This window comes from Podarcis cretensis (assembly GCF_951804945.1).
Source record: "Podarcis cretensis genome assembly, chromosome: 13".
In the NCBI taxonomy this organism is placed as follows: Eukaryota; Metazoa; Chordata; class Lepidosauria; order Squamata; family Lacertidae; genus Podarcis; species Podarcis cretensis.
Genome location: NC_137182.1, coordinates 15505323 through 15524882, shown reverse-complemented (window position 1 = coordinate 15524882; position 19560 = coordinate 15505323). Strand labels below are relative to the sequence as shown.

The 19560-nt window shown below is 50.8% G+C and overlaps 1 protein-coding gene across 2 annotated transcripts in view; it reads right to left on the bottom strand.

Moving 5' to 3' along the window:
- Positions 1 to 18819, bottom strand: part of FAM171A2 (family with sequence similarity 171 member A2) — a 51481-nt gene extending 32662 nt beyond the window's left edge. The window contains exon 1 of one of the 2 annotated variants that reach the window (XM_079949433.1): positions 18436 to 18819. In XM_079949433.1, the coding sequence (XP_079805559.1) occupies positions 18436 to 18550 (115 nt within the window). In that variant the 5' untranslated portion in view covers positions 18551 to 18819. The remainder of the gene's footprint in view (positions 1 to 18435) is intronic. The other variant, XM_079949436.1, reaches the window with a different exon arrangement.
- Positions 18820 to 19560: the final 741 nt, after the last annotated feature.

Below are 19560 nucleotides of genomic sequence, written 5' to 3'. Positions count from 1 at the left end.
TGGACCAGGAAAGCCTTGCCAAAGTAGTTCATGCATTAGTTAATTCAAGACTGGATTACTGCAATGTGCTCTATGTGGGGCTTCCCTCACACTTGAACCAGAACCAGAAGCTGCAGTTAGTGTTCAACACGACTGCTGACAGGAGTGAGGCCTTGTCAGCATATAATACCTGTGCTCAGAGAGCTGTACTGGTTGACGATTTGCTACCGGGCCAGGTTCAAGGTGTTACGGTTGGCATTTAAAGCCCTTGGCAGCTTTTGACCAGTGTATTTCCAAGATCATCTTACCCTACATGTGCCCAACTTGACCGCTTTGATTGGCAGAAATGATACTACTAAAGGGTGTCACATAATACACATTCCGCATTTGTAGGAACCCAATCGTTTAAGTGTGGCAGCACCTACAATTTGCAGCTCCCGCCCTATTGATATCAAGCAGGTGCCTTCATTGTATTATTTTCGGTGCCTTGTTTAGTCAGGGCTACTCAGAGGCTTAGAAAAGATGGTGTGAGTTTCAGTCTGTTTAGTATTTTAACGTCTTGTGTTTTGTAATTCCCCATGCCCAATTTTATGGCTGTATCTTTTTGCAAATCACTTTGAGGTTTTTTTGGGGGGGTTTTGGTGTATAAATTTTACGAAATAAATAAAACATTAGTAGTGGTTTAAAAAATAACACGAATGGTCCTTCAGAAACAACAGATGGGAAATGGCAGGCTAAAAGGGACTGATGGAAATAAAATGGAAGTCAGGAGAGATTGCAATTGTACAGCACACAGCGAAATGTTACCACACAAGTTAAAAACAAAAACAATACGCAGAATGCGCTTCAGTGTGTCTGCAGTCAGGTAACGTGTGGTTTTATATTGGATTTTCTTCCTTTATTGGATTATCAGTGGATTGGGACAATCTAAATTTAGTGGGAGGGTGGGAAGCGGCTACCATTTGGATGAGGATGTGTGGATGCCACAAAGCAAGACCAGCCAGCTTCAAATCCGCATTAAACTCCAGTGCGGATAAGCCCATGGAACTCAGGAATCTGGTTTTATATATGCCTTAATGCTGTCATTAGTCCATCCACCACAGTACTGCTTTCAGCATTGCAGCAGCCCTCCAGGATTTCAGACAGGGGACAATCCCAGTTTGACCTGGAGATGGTCAGGGATTGAACCTAGACCTTTTTTGCATGCAAACCATGTACTCTGCGTCTCAACCATGGTCCTCCACCGTTTCAAAAAGAGCCCGAAGTGGTTTGAGGGAGGTTTGGCTTCCCGGAAAGTAGAAGCATTTCTTCTCTTTCCTTGTCGCCTCTGGCCAATCAAGTCTTTCTGAGTAATTTTAAACTCCGAAAAATATTGTTTATTCGAAGCCAAAGAAGGCGGAGCCAAGCGCAGCAAGAGCAGTGACCCCACTTTCAACTCTCTTTAAAGTCTATAAATTGTCTCCTGTCTCAAACGGGCAGCACTGCGTCACGCAGCCGCCCAGATTCAGGTCACCTCCTGACACATTCCCTGTCCATTATTGCCAATCTGCCAACCTCTCCTGTGTTTTCCCTCCAGGCAGGACATTGATTTTCTCTCTGATTCGCCCAATCCTGCACCTGCTTCTCCTAACCCTCCGTCCCCACATGGTCTGCATTGTGCTCCAGGTCCACAGAGACAAATAGCTTTCCTCAGACCCTAAGCCCATGTCAGTTGCTAGTTCAGTGTATTATTACACCTTACGATGCTTCAATAGACTGATAATGATGAAGAGAAAGTCACCTCTGGAAGACATTGCTATAGTTTTAGGCTGCATGCAATACTATACCTTTAAAGCACATTCAATGCACATTCTTTCCCTCAAAGAATTCTGGGCATTGTAGTTTATGCCTGTGTTTGCAGCTCGGAGATATAATCTAATTGCCAAATGGTGCCTTAAACCTAGATATGATGGTCACCACAATGGAATGTCTAGATGCCTTTTGGCAGTGTTTTTTTTAAAATTATTATTATTACTATCATCATCACCATCTCATTTCTATAACATTTTATATTTTAAAGAAGAAAGCTCAAAGCAGTTGACAACACATTAAAACATCACACAATCCAAAACAAAACAAATTCAAGCTTTGAGAAAAGTATTTCAGATTCTTCCCTAAGTGACATTTTATTTTCCCGTCGCCAGATCCAGAGATCTCTGTGCGGTCGCAATTGGAACTGCGCCAGTTGCAAAACACGCCTGGAGTCTGGCTAACAATGGTTTACCCCTCAGAGACTTACAATTCCTAGCAATCATCAATAAACTACAGCTCACATAATTCTTTTTTTTTGGGGGGGGGGGGAGAATGTATTTTGAGTGTGCTTTAAAGGAATAGCACATGGGTAGGCAAATTAAGGCCCAGGGGCCGGATCTGGCCCAATCGCCTTCTAAATCCGGCTGCAGACGGTCCAAGAGTCAGCATGTTTCTACATGAGTAGAATGTGTCCTTTTATTTAAAATGCATCTCTGGGTTATTTGTGGGGCCTGCCTGGTGTTTTTACATGAATAGAATGTGTGCTTTTATTTAAAACACATCTCTGGGTTATTTGTGGGGCATAGGAATTCGTCCATTTTTATTTCTTTCAAAATATAGTCCGGCCCCCCCCACAAGGTCTGAGGGACAGTGGACCGGCCCCCTGCTAAAAAGGTTTGCTGACCCCTGGTATAGTATGTATGCAACTTGCATGCCAAGAGTTCTACTCCGGTCTGAATCCAACAATCCTTTTGTTACGGAAGCCAACGCTTTGCCAAGAGAGTGGAGCTTTTGTTTATTCCTGTGGCCAAACAAGACCGGAAAGAGAAAATGTTCTCTGGACTTTCCCAAGGCCATACAATGAGGACATAATCTGAGCCAAGGTGGAGCTCTCGGGCCTATTTTGAACGCCAGAGCTGGTACGCCATATGTGTTGCTAGGTTGCCTCTAAGGATGTGCAGAGTGCCACTGTCCATCCCCACTAAGTACACAAGAGACAATTCACCGCTATCTGCATACATGTGTGGGATTAAGAAAGGAGGGATTCTTGATGAGAGCATTTAGCTACCAACCACGGTTTCAAAGGCTGGGAAGAAAAAAATGTTTAGATGGGAGTCACTCCAGATAGTGGAGGAACAACAGGAATGAAAAGGCTGCTGGCTCTATACTCCCATTACCTCAGGCACTTACATCACTGTTCTCTGTTTATGATGACAGTTTGGGCATTTTCATATACTATGATCATACACTAGCTTAGCAGCTCCCAAAGAAGCATGGAAACAGACCCACTTCAAGCAAGAAGAACTACCGATGAAAGAAGAATGGAGGATGAAACTGATGGACTATGCAGAATTAGATAAATTAACAGGAAGGATTCGAAACCTGCGGGACCAGAGATTCTCAGAAGACTGGAGTAAATTTATGAACTATTTGAAAAGCAATTGTGATGAACAGATTACGCTAGTAGGTTCGCAATAAGTTTTGTAAGGTGAATTATTTGAAATATTGCAAGAAATATAATGAGGCGAATTATTAGTTAAGGATAATTAAAGGTAATATGAAATTAAGAAATGCATAATAAGTGATAAAGAACATAAAATTATCAGAGGTGTTGACAGAAGTCTAAAAATATTGTATAAGATGAGAAGTTATGTTGTATGACAGTTGGAACATATGTTAAAAAATTAATAAAAATGTGTGTGTGTGTGTGAATAAAACTGACCCACTTCAAGGAGGATGGGGTGAAAATAAACAGGGGGGGAGAGACTTCAAGCAACTTTGCAAACTCAAAGTGCTCTATAGATCAGAACGATTAAGAACGACAAGTGGGGACACGCAACAAAAATCTTGCTGTGCATCTTTAGCCCCCAACAATGAATCTTCTGCTCTGGGGCCCAGCCAACCTGGAAACGAAACCTTGTTTTGCTGTTCCAGGGCTTCCTTGAGGGCTTTTGAAAGGGCGGACATTCCCTCAAAGCAGAACAAAGCTCCTTTCCCAGTCTGGCTGTACCAGTTCACTGAGACTGGGGATATGTGCCAACGTTTTGTCGCGTCCCCCAGTTTGTTCCTAAATATCCCTTTGCTGTGCTGTACACGACTTTGTTGTTATATAGCAGTTGGAGAAATGTTCCTACAGAACAGGCCAGGGAGTAAGAGGGAAGAAATGGGACCTGCTGCAACAAAATGGTGCAGCGTGCCCCCAACCACCTGAGAGCTCCAATCAAGGAAGTGGAGACTTCGGGGAGGGGATAAAAGGGCACCTTGCCCCCAAACACACACACAACTACCCCAATCTTCCCCTCCTGAGCCATGTAGTGGCAGGTACCAGCCAAAACACCTGAACTTCTTACACTGCTACAGCAAGCAGGACTCCTGGAGCATTAAAATGGAGAGAAAACTGTACAGTGGTACCTCGGGTTACAGACGCTTCAGGTTACAGACTCCGCTAACCCAGAAATAGTGCTTCAGGTTAAGAACTTTGCTTCAGGATGAGAACAGAAATCGCGCTCCGGCGGCGCGGTGGCAGCGGGAGGCCCCATTAGCTAAAGTGGTGCTTCAGGTTAAGAACAGTTTCAGGTTAAGTACGGACCTCTGGAACAAATTAAGTACTTAACCCGAGGTACCACTGTACTTTGTCTTTCCTTTGTCCTGAAACATCCCTGTATAGCATAGCTGGGAAGGGGTTTTTTAAAACCTCACAGAAGGTAACTCACTAACCTTATTCCCCCACCCCACCCTGCTCCATTCTTACGACAAGCTGCCAGGGACTTGAGCAGATCAATTCCTTCTTTTCTCTAGCATTTTTTTGGGGGTGGGGTGGGCAATATTCTATTTTTCCACCACTGCCTACTTTATCTGATGAACTCACACAATCTGCCTTTCTGACCTGATTTATTTAGATCTCAACCCCCATCCGCCCCTTCCTCAGCTGCAACCAGCATTCTGAGGCCTTGTCAGGATTTTGTTGTTACTGCATTTTTTAATTTAAAAAGTTCTTTTTCTTTTAATTTACAACGCTGAATACTTCTGCGTACCGAGAGAGACCGCAGAGGATATAAACCCCTTCCCATATTTTTGGGTGGCTTCCAACCCCTTGGCTTTTGCTAATATGACGCTAACAAGCAGGGACCAACAACAAAATGTTGCAGCGCATTCCCAGACCCCGGCCCGGGATTCATAGTAATAATAGAGAGTTTGGTGTGAGAGGCCGAGACAGCACTCAGCACTCTCTCAAGACAGCTATCGTCAAAGTTCCTCAGGAGGAAGTAATCGCCGTCAAATGAGCTTGTAGTTTCCACAAGTCATTTGTGTCTAGGACAAATACATAATACATTGCAGGCTGCAATAGTCCCTGAGGTAAAAAAAGAGTATTATTGAATCCAGGAGCACCCCCACCCCCAACTATGCAGCAGTTGGATTTTTGCAGCTGAGGAATGCTGTTGGATCCAGATGCTTTCCAGATGTCCCATTTTTCCACAACTATAAGCAAAATATTGTTGGCCAACGCTGGCCTGATGTCCTTTTCCAGGACAGGCACTAGGGAAGCCAAATCCAGCGAAGGGCTGGGGGACCCTGACCTTCCCACACACATTCAAGGAAGAGAGTGGGGTGCAAGAGAGCCAAGACAGGCTGGGAGAGGAGAAACAGCCAAGCGTTGCATTAACACACACTAGCATTGCAGCAGCAGCTGCTGTCCTGCAGGATCAGGCCTGATCTGTACTTGGCCGGGGGTCTTCTTGGCCGGACCACACAAAAGCTATGTCCACAAAGCCGCTCACCAATTCACCACAGCAGAAGCAAAAGAGAGGTCTGGAGCAGGCCTGCACAATTTGTGACCCACAAATCAGCCCACGGGGAAACCCCGCTCAACAGGTCTGCCAAGACCAGGCAAGGAGAGCAGTCAACACAGCTGTGGGGCCTTCAAAATGTGTCCTTTTAATCTGCTTTTGGTTGTGTGGCACCCTGAGAGGATCCAGGCACAATTCTCCTGCCTCCGGCTTTTTCAGATGTGATGTCTTTGGAGATGGAGAAGACCGGGCGGTTATTCCGCACAAAAATTGGAGATTTTCAGAAATGAGCACAGCCACACTCCAGGCAATTGGGCAGCAAGCATCCTATGACCATCACATACACTGTTCCCCATCCCAGCAGCCTCATCCGCCAGAGGAAATCCTGCCAAATTCGCTTGCCGGTCAAGAATCCGGATACAGCACAGACCAAAGTTTCCTATCCTGGTTGGCTTTATCTGGCTGAAGGATCAGGGACACTCTGCTAGGTTTTCTTCCCCTAGCCATGACTGCTTCCCTCAAAATTGGATCAGCATCCATGGCAGGCTTCTCCAGACGTGGATAATTTTTTTATTTTTTTTGGGGGGGGGGAGGAAGGAGGATGTTCACATAATTTCATTTGATCTCTACCTATTCTACTTAAGCTTAATGCATGTCCCCACTTCTTTTCAACCTCTGCAGCAATTTCCCCTTCTTGTGCTCCATTCCATCCGAAACACTCCAAATGCTTATGTCTTCACTGCGGCGTCCTATAAGGTAAAGGTACCCCTGCCCGTACGGGCCAGCCTTGCCAGACTCTAGGGTAGTGCGCTCATCTCACTCTATAGGCCGGGAGCCAGCGCTGTCCGCAGACACTTCCGGGTCACCTGGCCAGCGTGACAAGCTGCATCTGGCGAGTCAGCGCAGCACACGGAACGCCGTTTACCTTCCCGCTGGTAAGCGGTCCCTATTTATCTACTTGCACCCAGGGGTGCTTTCGAACTGCTAGGTTGGCAGGCGCTGGGACCGAACTACGGGAGCTTACCCCGCCACGGGGATTCGAACCGCCGACCATGCGATCGGCAAGTCCTAGGCACTGAGGTTTGACCCACAGCGCCACCCGCGTCCCCTGCGGCGTCCTATAGAAATTTATAAAACTGCAAAACAAAACCGAGCTCCTGGCAAGTCCTCATCACCTCTGCAATTTGGGATCTGCAGCACAAGCCTTGAAAGGAACGGCTCGCAGGATTATGTCAAGGAATCTTCATAGGTTCGTAGTTTTCAATTTGCTTTTGAGGATAGCATTGCTTGCCTCTACAACTACAGTGGTACCTCGGGCTACAGACACTTCAGGTTACATACGCTTCAGGTTACAGACTCCACTAACCCAGAAATAGTACCTCGGGTTAAGAACTTTGCTTCAGGATGAGAACAGAAATTGTGCTCCGGCGGCACGGCAGCAGCAGGAGGCCCCATTAGCTAAAGTGGTGCTTCAGGTTAAGAACAGCTTCAGGTTAAGAACAGACGTCCGGAACAAATTAAGTACTTAACCTGGGTACCACTGTACTTTGTAGCTTTCGCAGTCTCTCAGTGCACCCAGAGCACTGTCTGATCAGGAATCACTGGGTGAATTTCAGTCTTGGGGATGTCAACAAACTTCAGCCTACCCTGTTTTTAGCCTTTGCCCATCATGGTTTAGGGTATCTAGCAGTGGCAGTGATGCTTTTGAATTATGGTGCTGGAGGAGACTCTTGAGAGTCCCACAGACTGCAAGAAGATCAAACCTATCCATTCTTAAGGAAATCAGCCCCAAGTGCTCACTGGAAGGACAGATCCTGAAGCTGAGGCTCCAATACTATGGCCACCTCATGAGAAGAGAAGACTCCCTCGAAAATACCCTGATGTTGGGAAAGATGGAGGGCACAAAGACAAGGGGATGACAGAGGACGAGATGGTTGGATGGTGTTCTTGAAGCTACCAGCATGAGTTTGACCAAACTGCAGGAGGCAGTGGAAGACAGGAGTGCCTGGCGTGCTCTGGTCCATGGGGTCACGAAGAGTCGGACACGACTAAACAACAACAAAAGCAGTGGCAGGTTGACCAGCTATGTTCGAGAGCAAGGGGAATTAATGGGGTGCCTTTCAGATGTTATTGGACAATGACTCGTACCATCATGGCCAACGGTGAAGAATTATGAGAGTTGCAGCCCAGTAAAATCTGGTTACTCCTCTCTAAGGCTTATAAATGGGAGGAAACATTCTCCACTGCACATATGGAGACAGTTGTGTGGGCACTCCTGAAAAAATACCCATGCTGCACCTGGAGGATTGTGCCAACTCTAATACCAGTCACCAATACATTGGTACCTCGGGTTACAGACGCTTCAGGTTACAGACGCTTCAGGTTACAGATTCCCTAACCCATAAATAGTACCTCGGGTTAAGAACTTTGCTTCAGGATGAGAACAGAAATCGCGCAGCAGTGGCACGAGGCCCCCATTAGCTAAAGTGGTACCTCAGGTTAAGAACAGTTTCAGGTTAAGAACGGACCTCCAGAATGAATTAAGTTTTTAACCCGAGGTACCACTGTATACCCTTTCCAGGAAAAGGTACTCAAGAGGATAGTGACTGGATAACTCTAAGCCTTCTTGGGTGACACTGATCTTCACCCATATCTCTGTCATTAACAAACTGTCTGACAATAGCAAGTAGTATAAAACACTCTTCAATAGTAAGAATACAGAGGCTGCTAGGGGAAACCAAGAGGCACAAAGATCTCTTGAAATACCAGTAGAATTCAGGGTGTTTTGAGGCTCTTTCTGTTCCAGAGTTCAAAAATTAGGCAAAGGAGAGAAAAATCTGTTTTCCGTTTATCGGAAACCAAAGGAGAGCCGATTTTAAAAAGTGATGGTGAAACCAGAATTTGGTTTGAAGCTGCCTGATGAAGTTAAGCATGTCTGAGTCCAGACACTGTCTAAATAGGGAGGTCAGTCAGGATCCCCTGGCTCTGGGATCCTTAGTGGGGGAAAACTGATGATGATGATGATGATGATGATGATGATGATGATGATAATTTGTTTCTTATACCCCGCCCATGTGACTGGGTTACCTCAGCCGCTCTGGGCAGCTTCCAACAAAAATTCAGGAGTTGACCCCTGAAGTAAACAGACATGACTAACTTAGGTTCATCAGTATCAATGGGTCTACTCTGAGTTGGACTTAGTTGAATACCACACAGTAAATAAATAAAAAAACGAAGCAGAATCAGTTCGTTTATGATAAAAGAGGTGCTGGGTCTAAAAAACTTGTCTGGAAGATATCAGAGAAAAGAAACTGGCAGCCAGGACTGGTAATGCCAGGAGCAATGTTTTTAGCAGGTAGGTAGAACTGTAGGCTCAAAGGCATGGAAGTTAGGCTGGCATGTGCCAAATGGACATATTCATTTTAAAAAGAAGAAACACAGCTTAGCCTAAAAGTAAGAAGCTGTGTCAGAAAGTAAAACAGCCTAAGTTTTTAACGAGAAATTTATGCAAAAGCTAGAATGATTAAAATATGATGATAGATAGATGGTAGATAGGTATAAATGGAATTAGTCAAATGCAAGAAAAAAAAATTAAAACTGGGTCTGGCAATAATTATGTGAAAAGCTGTAATTTAATAAACACTCATAAATACAAAAAGGGATTGTTGTTGCTGAATCATTACTATTTGTGAATTGCCACTTGCTTTGAGCACAACTGCTTTTGGAAAAGCATCACACATATTAAAAACTAATCTAAAAATGTTAGCAGGAACTTGCCAAATGCAAAGGGAGCACAGAACTCTGCCCGTTGGTCTTTTTTGTGTGTGTGGAGTGGGGCGAAACAAAAGAGGTGAAAGCAGAAGACTGGCAAAGTCACCAAATCAAGGACATTAGCATGTATATGCACAGGTGAGCATTTCCCTTTTAAACAGGGCTGAGCCACAACATCTTGCCCAGATACCTTCTTCCCTGTGCTCCACACACACAAAGAGGCGTGATGTGATTCGAGTTCAGGTTTGAGGAGGCAGAGCTCATTGGTCAAACTTGCCAGAGATGCTGCTGACATATTAACTGGTGCATGGGGCAAGCAGCAGGTGAAAGGGTGGAGTCCTTTCCCCCCCCCTCCCAATATGCAATGACAGTTCCAGGGAAGACAAGCAGTTTTCTGGAAACGTCAGAGTCTATTAGGTCTATAACAGAATAAAGCTGAAGTGGCAGATATCTCAGCACAGTGCACAGGGAGGGGTTGCCATTTCTCTCTACCAACACCCAACACACACACACAACCTGGGAAAGAAGAACTATCATTATTATTACGCATTACAATTTATTACCCCTCCTTCACCCTAAGGTCCCAGAGCTGGTCACAACAATGAAAGCACAACATGAATATTAAATTGCTAATATGCTCGCAACACCCAATTCTCTAGCTCCATCATCCAGAACAAACAAACAGGCCCTCTGTCTCCACGCTGCCATATGGACCCAAGCCACTAAACAAGAAGAGGGTGGAGTGTGGGATTCACTTGGCTGCCCCTCAAGCCACAGATGGGGAGAGGTCCCTGTGCACCCTTGCCTCCCCCCCCCCACCCAGCCCTTCTCCAGGGTCCAGGAGGCAGGTGCCCCCCCCCAATGATACAGCACTCCGTCGCAGCAATAGCTCAGAATCAGGGTCTCCAAGGCAAACTCCATGTTCCCAGCAAGGATACCCTAAGGGAAGGTATGGCGCCAAGCCGGGGGTGGAGATTGGGAATTAAGTCGCATGGTGGCACTTGGGAAAATACATCTGTCAGAGCCACCCTGGGTCCCAGCTCACAAGAGACCAAAGTCCAGTCCAAGTTATATACAAAAGGTTTTATTGAAGATCATTGTCGTCATTACATCCAAACTCCGTGGCTCCACATCTGTTACCCTTAGATGTTAGAAGTCCCCTCTGAGTCCGTCCCTCCCCTGCACCAATTTAAGAGGCTTGTGCTGCTCCACCTTTTCCTCTCCTTCCTTTTCCGCAGGGTCTTCCTGCCCCCCTGTGTTCCCTCTTTCCGGGACTCCCCAGAGGCTGAGTCTTCTCCTGCCTGCTGCCCCCTCCTTCGTGCTTTAGCACCAGGCTCCTCCCCAGAGCTCTCCCCACTTCCGCGCGCCTCCACATTTGAACTTGGCGCGCGTACGTTGCTCCTCACCTTCCTTTCAACAGCCACACTGCTCCCGGTACTGCTTTCCGCCCCTTCCGGCAGGACGTCTTGCCCCGATCTCCTTCCCCCCTCTGCTCCTTGTTCTGTTCCTCCCGACACACTGGTAACTCCACCCTCTTCACTCCGTTCCGGTGGAGAAGCAGGTCTCGATCTCCAACTCCCACTGGCGGTTCCCCCTACGTTCCCCTGCTCCTGACTGCTTCCCCCTTGGGCTCCCCTTGGCTTGACCAGGGGGGCTCCCTTTTGGGAATCCTCCGATCCACTGGACGGACTCATGGACCATCTCGGGTCATTGTCGTCCTCTTCCTCGTCAGGCTGGAATCCTTCTCCCTCACTCTCGGTCTCCTCCCTCCTCTGCGCCTCTCTCCCTGAACCCCTGACATCCATCCCCCCCTCGAAGCCCCCCCTTCCCCCCTCCCCCCCATCGGGTGCGGGTTGTGGGAACTGCAGCTCCTCGGAGGTAGATGCAGGATACAGGTCGGCTACGTCCATGACCTCTGCTGGCAGCTCGGTGTACGTGTGTTCGAATTCGGGTTCTTCACCCAACATGTTCGCAGTTCCCTCTTCCATTGCTACTTCGTTTGGTGCTGCCTGCCAAGGCCCCTTCAGCCATTTCTTGCGCCAGGCTTCCTCTGGTTGCTCATCCCACCAATAAGAGGGCTCTGTGTCCACCCCCGAACACGATCCCCTGGGCGAGTTTGAGTTCGGCGTTCTTTCCTCGGCTGAAGAAAAGCCGTGGAAAGTGCTGCCTGAACATGTGGGGGTAAAGAGCCAGTCATCGAAGTACTCGGCTGGCATGGGTCTATGTGGGAAAAGGGCATGGAACTCGTCCTTTAAAAGAGGTTCGTCTAAAGCGTAGTCCGGCACCCACCCACTGGCACTGACTGGTGCACCCTCTCTGACTAGAAAGTATTCTATTCCCTCTTCCCCCCATCTCGAGTCCAGGATCTCTGTGACCTCGTTGAGTGGTTCGACCCTAGGCGATCCCTCCCTCCTAGGTGACTCTGTGCGTGGCTGCGGTACTGTTTCAGACTCCTGAAACCTGTGCGGGGCCTTGTAGGGAGTGAGCACCGACCTATGAAAAACCGGGTGGACTCTGGAACCTTCGGGGAGGGCCAGTCGAAAAGCCACGGGGTTGATCTTAGCCTCCACCTGGTATGGTCCTAGCTGCCTGTGCCCTAGCTTCTTCTTGGCCAACGACTTGGTTGGCATCGCCTGGGCCGCTAACCACACCCAGTCCCCCACCTGGATGTCCTCTCCCACTCTTCTGCCTTTGTCTGCCTGCACCTTATATGCTTGTTTGGCTAGCTCCAAATGTCTCCGCAGCTCCTCGTGCACCTCTTGTAGTTCTGCAGCGAACTGGTCGGCCTCTTGCGGCTCCCCCTCTCTTGGTGCTACGAACCCCGGGAAGGTCCTGGGATGACGTCCATTGTTCGCGAAGAACGGCGTCACCCCCGTCGACGCATGCTTCGTGTTGTTGTAGGCAAACTCCGCCATCGGTAGGTAGTCCACCCAAGCTGTGGGTCGCTGATTTGCATAACATCTCAGGTACTGCTGCATGATCGCGTTGACCCTCTCGGCCTGGCCGTTGGTTTGTGGATGTCTTGCCGACGCTAGGTTGATCTTGACGCGCAGGATACCTAGGAGCTTCTGCCAAAAATTGGAAATAAACTGGCGCCCCCTGTCGGACAGGATGGCCCGCGGCAGCCCATGCGCCCGGAACACGTGGTCGATGAAGAGCTTGGCGGTCTGTTCCGCCGTCGCCACCTTCGCGCAGGGAATGAAGTGCGCCATCTTGGTGAACAAGTCCACCACCACCAGTACCGCCGTCTTGCCTCTGGAACTGGGCAGGTCAGTGACGAAGTCCAGCGCCACCCTCTCCCACGGTTGCTGTGGTGTTTCCAGTGGTTCCAGCAAGCCCGCCGGCTTCTGGTGTACTGGCTTGGACCTCTGACAAGTGTCACATCTGGCGACGTACTCTGCTACTTCTCCTCGCATCTGGGGCCACCAAAAGTCCCTGGCCACCAGTTCTATTGTCTTCTCCCTGCCGAAATGGCCCGCACTGGGAGCGTCGTGCAACTGCTGCAGAACCTTTGCTCGGAGCTCGTCGCTCGGCACGTAGAGGGCACCCTTGTGAGTTAACAGTCCGTCGCGTAACTGGAACTCATCGTCTCTCAGCGAACCCCTACGCAGCTCCTCTATTTTGGATTGTGCAAACTGATCTACCTGCAACGCGCGTCGCACTGCGTCCAGGTCGACAGCGATGGCAGCGCACGCCCACGCCTGCGGTGCAAAAATGTGCCTGGCTGCTATTGGCGCCGCTTCCTCAAGATATTGCGGTTTCCTGGAGAGCGCATCGGCTATAACGTTGGAGTCCCCTGGGACATACTCTATCCTGAAGTCGAAATCTGCGAAGAACTCTGCCCAGCGCATGTGTCTTTGGCTCTGGAGTTTCGCCGTGCGCCAATACTCTAAATTCTTGTGATCCGTGCGGACCTGCACTGTGTGCTTGGCTCCAATGAGGAAATGTCGCCACGCTTTGAACGCTGCGTGAATGGCTAACAGCTCCCTGTCCCATATGGTGTAGTTTTGCTCCGCTTTGCTGAGCTTTCTGGAGTAAAAGGCACCGGGTCTCCAGTTTCCATGTGGATCTTCTTGCAGGAGTACGGCTCCAACCGCTCTGTCTGACGCGTCGGTCTCTACTCGTATGGGCTTGCCTGGATTCACGTGCAGCAGCTGCTCCTCGGAGGCGAAAAGGCTTTTAAGCTTCTGAAAAGAGCGCTCCGCCTGTTCCGTCCACACGAACCTCTTTTTCTTGGAACTGAGAGTGTCCGTGATCGCTGCCGTCTCCTTTGCAAAACCTCTGATGAATTTGCGGTAGAAGTTGGCGAAGCCGATGAATCTTTGGACTTCCTTCCGATTGCGAGGGCTCTTCCAGTCCAACACCGCGCGGACCTTGGCGCTGTCCATGGCCAACCCCTTGTCGGACAGCTTGTAGCCTAGGAAATCCACGTCCGTCACATCAAACTGGCACTTCTCTAACTTGGCGTAGAGCTTGTTCTCCCGTAGTCTCTGCAGGACTTCCTTTACGTCCTTCTCATGGGCCTCCTCCGTTTCCGAAAAGATCAGGATGTCGTCGAGGAAACACACGCATTTCTTGTAGAGAAGTCCCGCTAGCACGTGATGCATAAATGCTTGAAAGACGTGAGATCCATTTTGGAGACCAAATGGCATCACTCTGTATTCGTACGTGCCCAGAGGCGTGAACATGGCCGTCTTCCACTCATCGCCCTCCCGGATGCGTATGAGGTTATACGCTCCACGCAGATCCAATTTGGTGAAGATCTTCCCCTTCCTTACGGTTGCCAGGAGATCATCTATCTTGGGCATGGGGAAGGCCTTGGGTTTGGTCTTACTGTTTATGAATCGATAGTCCACAATGAGTCTTTTTTGGGGCGTGTCCTTTTTCTTTACAAAGAAAACAGGACTGCCCCCCACCGCTTTCGATTCTCGGATGAATCCGCGCTTCAAATTGTGCTCTATGAACTCCCTGAGTTCTTGCATCTCGTCCTCAGACATGGAATACAGCTTTGCAGTCGGCAACTGCGCCCCTGGCACCAGGTCGATGGCACAATCATAAGGCCTGTGGGGCGGCAACTGGTCAGCTTCCTTCTCGCAGAAAACCTCCAGGAACCCCTCGTACTTGCGGGGTACTGCCTGCACCATGCCAAGTTGCAACTGCTGCTCAGCTCCCTCCTCCTGGCTGGACTGGATGCAATGTTGAGCACAGTACGATGAGCAAAAGGTGATCTGCCGTTGGTACCACGCTACAGCAGGACTGTGTCTCTCCAGCCAACTCATGCCTAATACTATAGGCGTGTCTGAAAGGCGGGTGACATTGAAGCTGATGACTTCTCGATGATTTCCAATCCTCATCACCATGGGAGGCGTCTGTTGCACAACTTGTCCTCCTAGCAATTTCCTGCCATCCACCGTGACTACGTTCAGAGGTGTTGTCGCTGGCAGAAGCGCTATGCGATGCTGCTTGACAAAGTGCGTCCCCACAAAATCTGCGTTGCTACCAGAATCAATCGTGATGGGGACTTCCAGGGTGGTTCCATTCGGCAACTGAAGTGTTGCAGTGAGCTGCACCGCTGGCTTGGGTGGTAAAGGGTCTGTGCGTTGCAAAAGCGCTGGGGACTGCTCTACAGATTCGCCTGGCTGAGCCCCAGCAGCTCTGCTTCCAGCCAGGCACTGTCGTTTCCCTGAGGTTGCTCTGCTTGCATCCTTTCTGCTGCAACAGTTGCTAAAGCTGCAGTGTGTTTCTGCAGCCTCTGGGGACACTCTTTCGCCATGTGCTGTGCACTGTCGCAAATGTAACACTTCCTGGTCCCTCTAGGAGGCTGTGCCTTTACTGCACCGGAAGCTGGGGCTCTGGCTGTTGCTTGAGCCTTAGCACCACCAAGTTCCATGGGCTCCTCCCCCTGCCTTCCCAGTGGCGAAGGATGTGACTGACTGAACTCCCTGGGGATGAAAGAAGACGTCCTCGCATCTGGTGGACGCACCTGACGTTCTTTCTCAGTGTGCCAAGGACGTCCCTCGTGCCTTATCCCAATCGCCAAAGCCCTCTGCACAAGCTCCTCCAGGGTCTGGGGTCTGTCTCCCCTGGCAAGTTCATCCTTAATGGGACCGCTGAGCCCCTCCCAGAACAAATCCCTCACAGGTGCACAATCCTTCTCCCAGCTTAGCGCAGTCAGTAAAGCAAAAAATCTGGAATGGTACTGACGCACAGTGGCTTTGCCTTGCCGCAATCCAAAAATTTCCCTGCGTGCAAGATCCACATCTACAGTTGACTGGAAGCAGGCATCCATTGCTTTAATGAATTCATCTGCATCGCGGCGGGCAGGGCCATCTTCACGCCACAAATTGCGCAACCAGTCTCTGGCCGGCCCATGCAAGTGAGAAACAATAAACCCCACTTTCTCCTCCTCATCTTTAAAGTCATGACGAAGCAAGTGCAATGCATACAAAACGTCTGCTCTGAAACTGGGGTAGTGCTTCAGGTTCCCATCGAAGTGGGTGACTAGGCTGCCCCCCCTCCGTCCAAGTCCAATCCCTTCCCTGCTTGCACGTTCCCACCTGGTTTGCAGGTCCTGGCAGCGCTTCTCCGTTTCGTCATGCTTCTTCTGAGACGCAAGGACTGCAGCAGTGAGTTCGGAAACTGTAGTTCGCAGAGCTGTCAACTGCTCCTCCGCACTCATGGCTGTCACCGTTCGTGAGCTTTGCAAAAAAAAATTTTTGCGTTCTTTGGAGGGGACTTACTGTCAGAGCCACCCTGGGTCCCAGCTCACAAGAGACCAAAGTCCAGTCCAAGTTATATACAAAAGGTTTTATTGAAGATCATTGTCGTCATTACATCCAAACTCCGTGGCTCCACATCTGTTACCCTTAGATGTTAGAAGTCCCCTCTGAGTCCGTCCCTCCCCTGCACCAATTTAAGAGGCTTGTGCTGCTCCACCTTTTCCTCTCCTTCCTTTTCCGCAGGGTCTTCCTGCCCCCCTGTGTTCCCTCTTTCCGGGACTCCCCAGAGGCTGAGTCTTCTCCTGCCTGCTGCCCCCTCCTTCGTGCTTTAGCACCAGGCTCCTCCCCAGAGCTCTCCCCACTTCCGCGCGCCTCCACATTTGAACTTGGCGCGCGTACGTTGCTCCTCACCTTCCTTTCAACAGCCACACTGCTCCCGGTACTGCTTTCCGCCCCTTCCGGCAGGACGTCTTGCCCCGATCTCCTTCCCCCCTCTGCTCCTTGTTCTGTTCCTCCCGACACACTGGTAACTCCACCCTCTTCACTCCGTTCCGGTGGAGAAGCAGGTCTCGATCTCCAACTCCCACTGGCGGTTCCCCCTACGTTCCCCTGCTCCTGACTGCTTCCCCCTTGGGCTCCCCTTGGCTTGACCAGGGGGGCTCCCTTTTGGGAATCCTCCGATCCACTGGACGGACTCATGGACCATCTCGGGTCATTGTCGTCCTCTTCCTCGTCAGGCTGGAATCCTTCTCCCTCACTCTCGGTCTCCTCCCTCCTCTGCGCCTCTCTCCCTGAACCCCTGACAACATCTAAGTGGGGGGGGGGGCAGAGTGAAACCGATAAACAGAAAAGGGCACTGCATAAGGAACAGGTAGACGAAATGTGTTAGAGGAAGAATTATGCACCTCTGATAGGCCCTGTCCACACACGTCATGTATGAAAGAGCCACCACAGATCAAACACCGCAAATGGGGAGATTTCTGTTTCAGACACAATGCCGTCCAACGCAGGCAGGTCACACACACACCACAGGGCAGCTCACAAACGACTGTGCATGCGTGTAGGAGCAGAGAGGTGTGTGTCTTTATGAAATGCACGAGATCAACAAGCAGAATGCAAGGCAGGCAGACAACAGGTACATCCGACAGAGGTCAAAAAGGATGTGCAGGGGGAGAAATGGGTGTGGACCGAGACAGGCAATATTCCAGTCAGATGGTATACAGACAGAAGCAGAGGGGGGAGAAACACAAGGGGGGGAGACGGTGGCTCAAGGATGGGGACCGCAGAGAGGCAGACAAAAGGTTCAGGGTGGGCAGCAGTAGAAGAAAAGACCCTGAAATAAACAGATTGCCATGTAAGGAGATGGCCAGCCAAAGGGATGGGTGTTAAGGGGAGGAGAAAGAGATGGTGCGAGCAGGGGGCTGGCAGATGGAAGGTGGAGGGAGCTCAAGGGGGCTGGGAACGGGCGTAAGAATAGACAAAAACCCTGCGCGCCCCCCCCCCGCGCCCCCCCCAAAACCCTCCTTCCCCCCACCTCTTCCCTGTCTATGAAAAGGAGGGATGGAGCCTTGGGGGGGTCCCATCCCGGAGCCCAATACCGAGAGAGGGGCGCAATATTTAGGGGGGGTTTGTGTGCGTGATCGAGTGGAAGGGATCGGCGCGGACCCACCCACCGCGCACCCCCATTCCCGGTGCCCCACGGCGCATCTCTTTCGCCGCCGTCCTGCAAGGTCTCGCCCATCTCCTTTTGGGGAACCAGCAGACCAGAGCCGAGGGGAAACCCACAATCCACCCCCGATCCAGAAAGGCGGAGGCGGGAGAAGCAGCCACATACACACACAATACACAAAAATTGGAGCTGGGGTTTGAAATCCAGCTAAATATATGCCTCCGTTTCCCACCCATCCACCCCACTTTTTCTGGAAATGCGCCACCGCGCGCCAACAGCTCTCGCACCCGCATAAATGGCACGGAGCAATAGCCCCCCCCACCCCACCCCACCCCAAACTGCCCCACCCACCCAGCCAGATCCCCGGCTCCCACCGCAGGAGGGGGGGCTCCCTCGATTCACCCCCATTCCCCGCCCCGCCACTACCCGCCTTCTGCATGCAAGACCCCCGCAGCCTTTTCCTTCCTCTCCGGCGCCCGCCCCCCGCGCGCCCACTCACCCTGCGGGCTGGGAGGCTCCCCGGGCTGCGCCTTGCCGCGAGCCGGCCAGCCGGGGCCGACCAGCAGCGGCAGCAGGAGGGCGAAGCGCATCGCCAGGGCCGGCGCCCGCAGCATTGTGGCCGCCCCCACCGGCTCCCCGCTACCCGGCCATGGCGCGCCCGGAGGAGCCTGGGCGGCAAGTCGGGCGCACTGGGCTGTGCGGGATCCGGTTACGCGGCGGCGGCGGCGATTGTGTCTCCTCGTCCCCGGCAGCCCCCTCCTGCCCGGCGGGGAGAAGCTGCGACTGCTCCACCTGCTGGAACAAGCCAGCACCGCCGCCGCCCCCTCGGTCTCCTCTTCTTCTTCTTCCTCCGCCTCCTTCTTCTCGGGTGCTCCGCCTTTAGCTTACCTCACCTAGAAACTGTGTCCAATGCCAGGGAATAGTCCTGGGCAAAGGGGGGGGGATTAAAAAGTTCAGGGGAAGGGAGGGGGTGCACTGTGCCTCTGAGCATGTGCAGAACGTGAAGATTGTTCCAAGTAAGCCTCGCCCTCTCCGCAGGGCTTTCCCCTCTTCCGTTTCCTCTCCAGGGTTATTTTCTGGGTGTGCAACACGTCTTCAAATGGTGGGTGGCAGGACTTAGCAGGTTTCTTAAGATTGAGGCTTTTGAATTATGGTGCTGGAGGAGACTCTTGAGAGTCCCATGGACTGCAAGAAGATCAAACCTATCGATTCTGAAGGAAATCAGCCCTGAGTGCTCACTGGAAGGACAGATCCTGAAGCTGAGGCTCCAATACTTTGGCCACCTCATGAGAAGAGAAGACTCCCTGGAAAAGACCCTGATGTTTGGAAAGAAGGAGGGCACAAGGCGAAGGGGATGACAGAGGACGAGATGGTTGGACAGTGTTCTCGAAGCTACGAACATGAGTTTGACCAAACTGCGGGAGGCAGTAGAAGACAGGAGTGCCTGGCGTGCTCTGGTCCATGGGGTCACGAAGAGTCGGACACGACTAAACGACTAAACAACAATAAGATGCCAATAAGGGACATGGGTGGCCCTGGGGGTTAAACCACAGAGCCTAGGAATTGCCAATCAGAAGGTCGGCGGTTCAAATCCCTGCAACGGGGTGAGCTCCCGTTGTTCGGT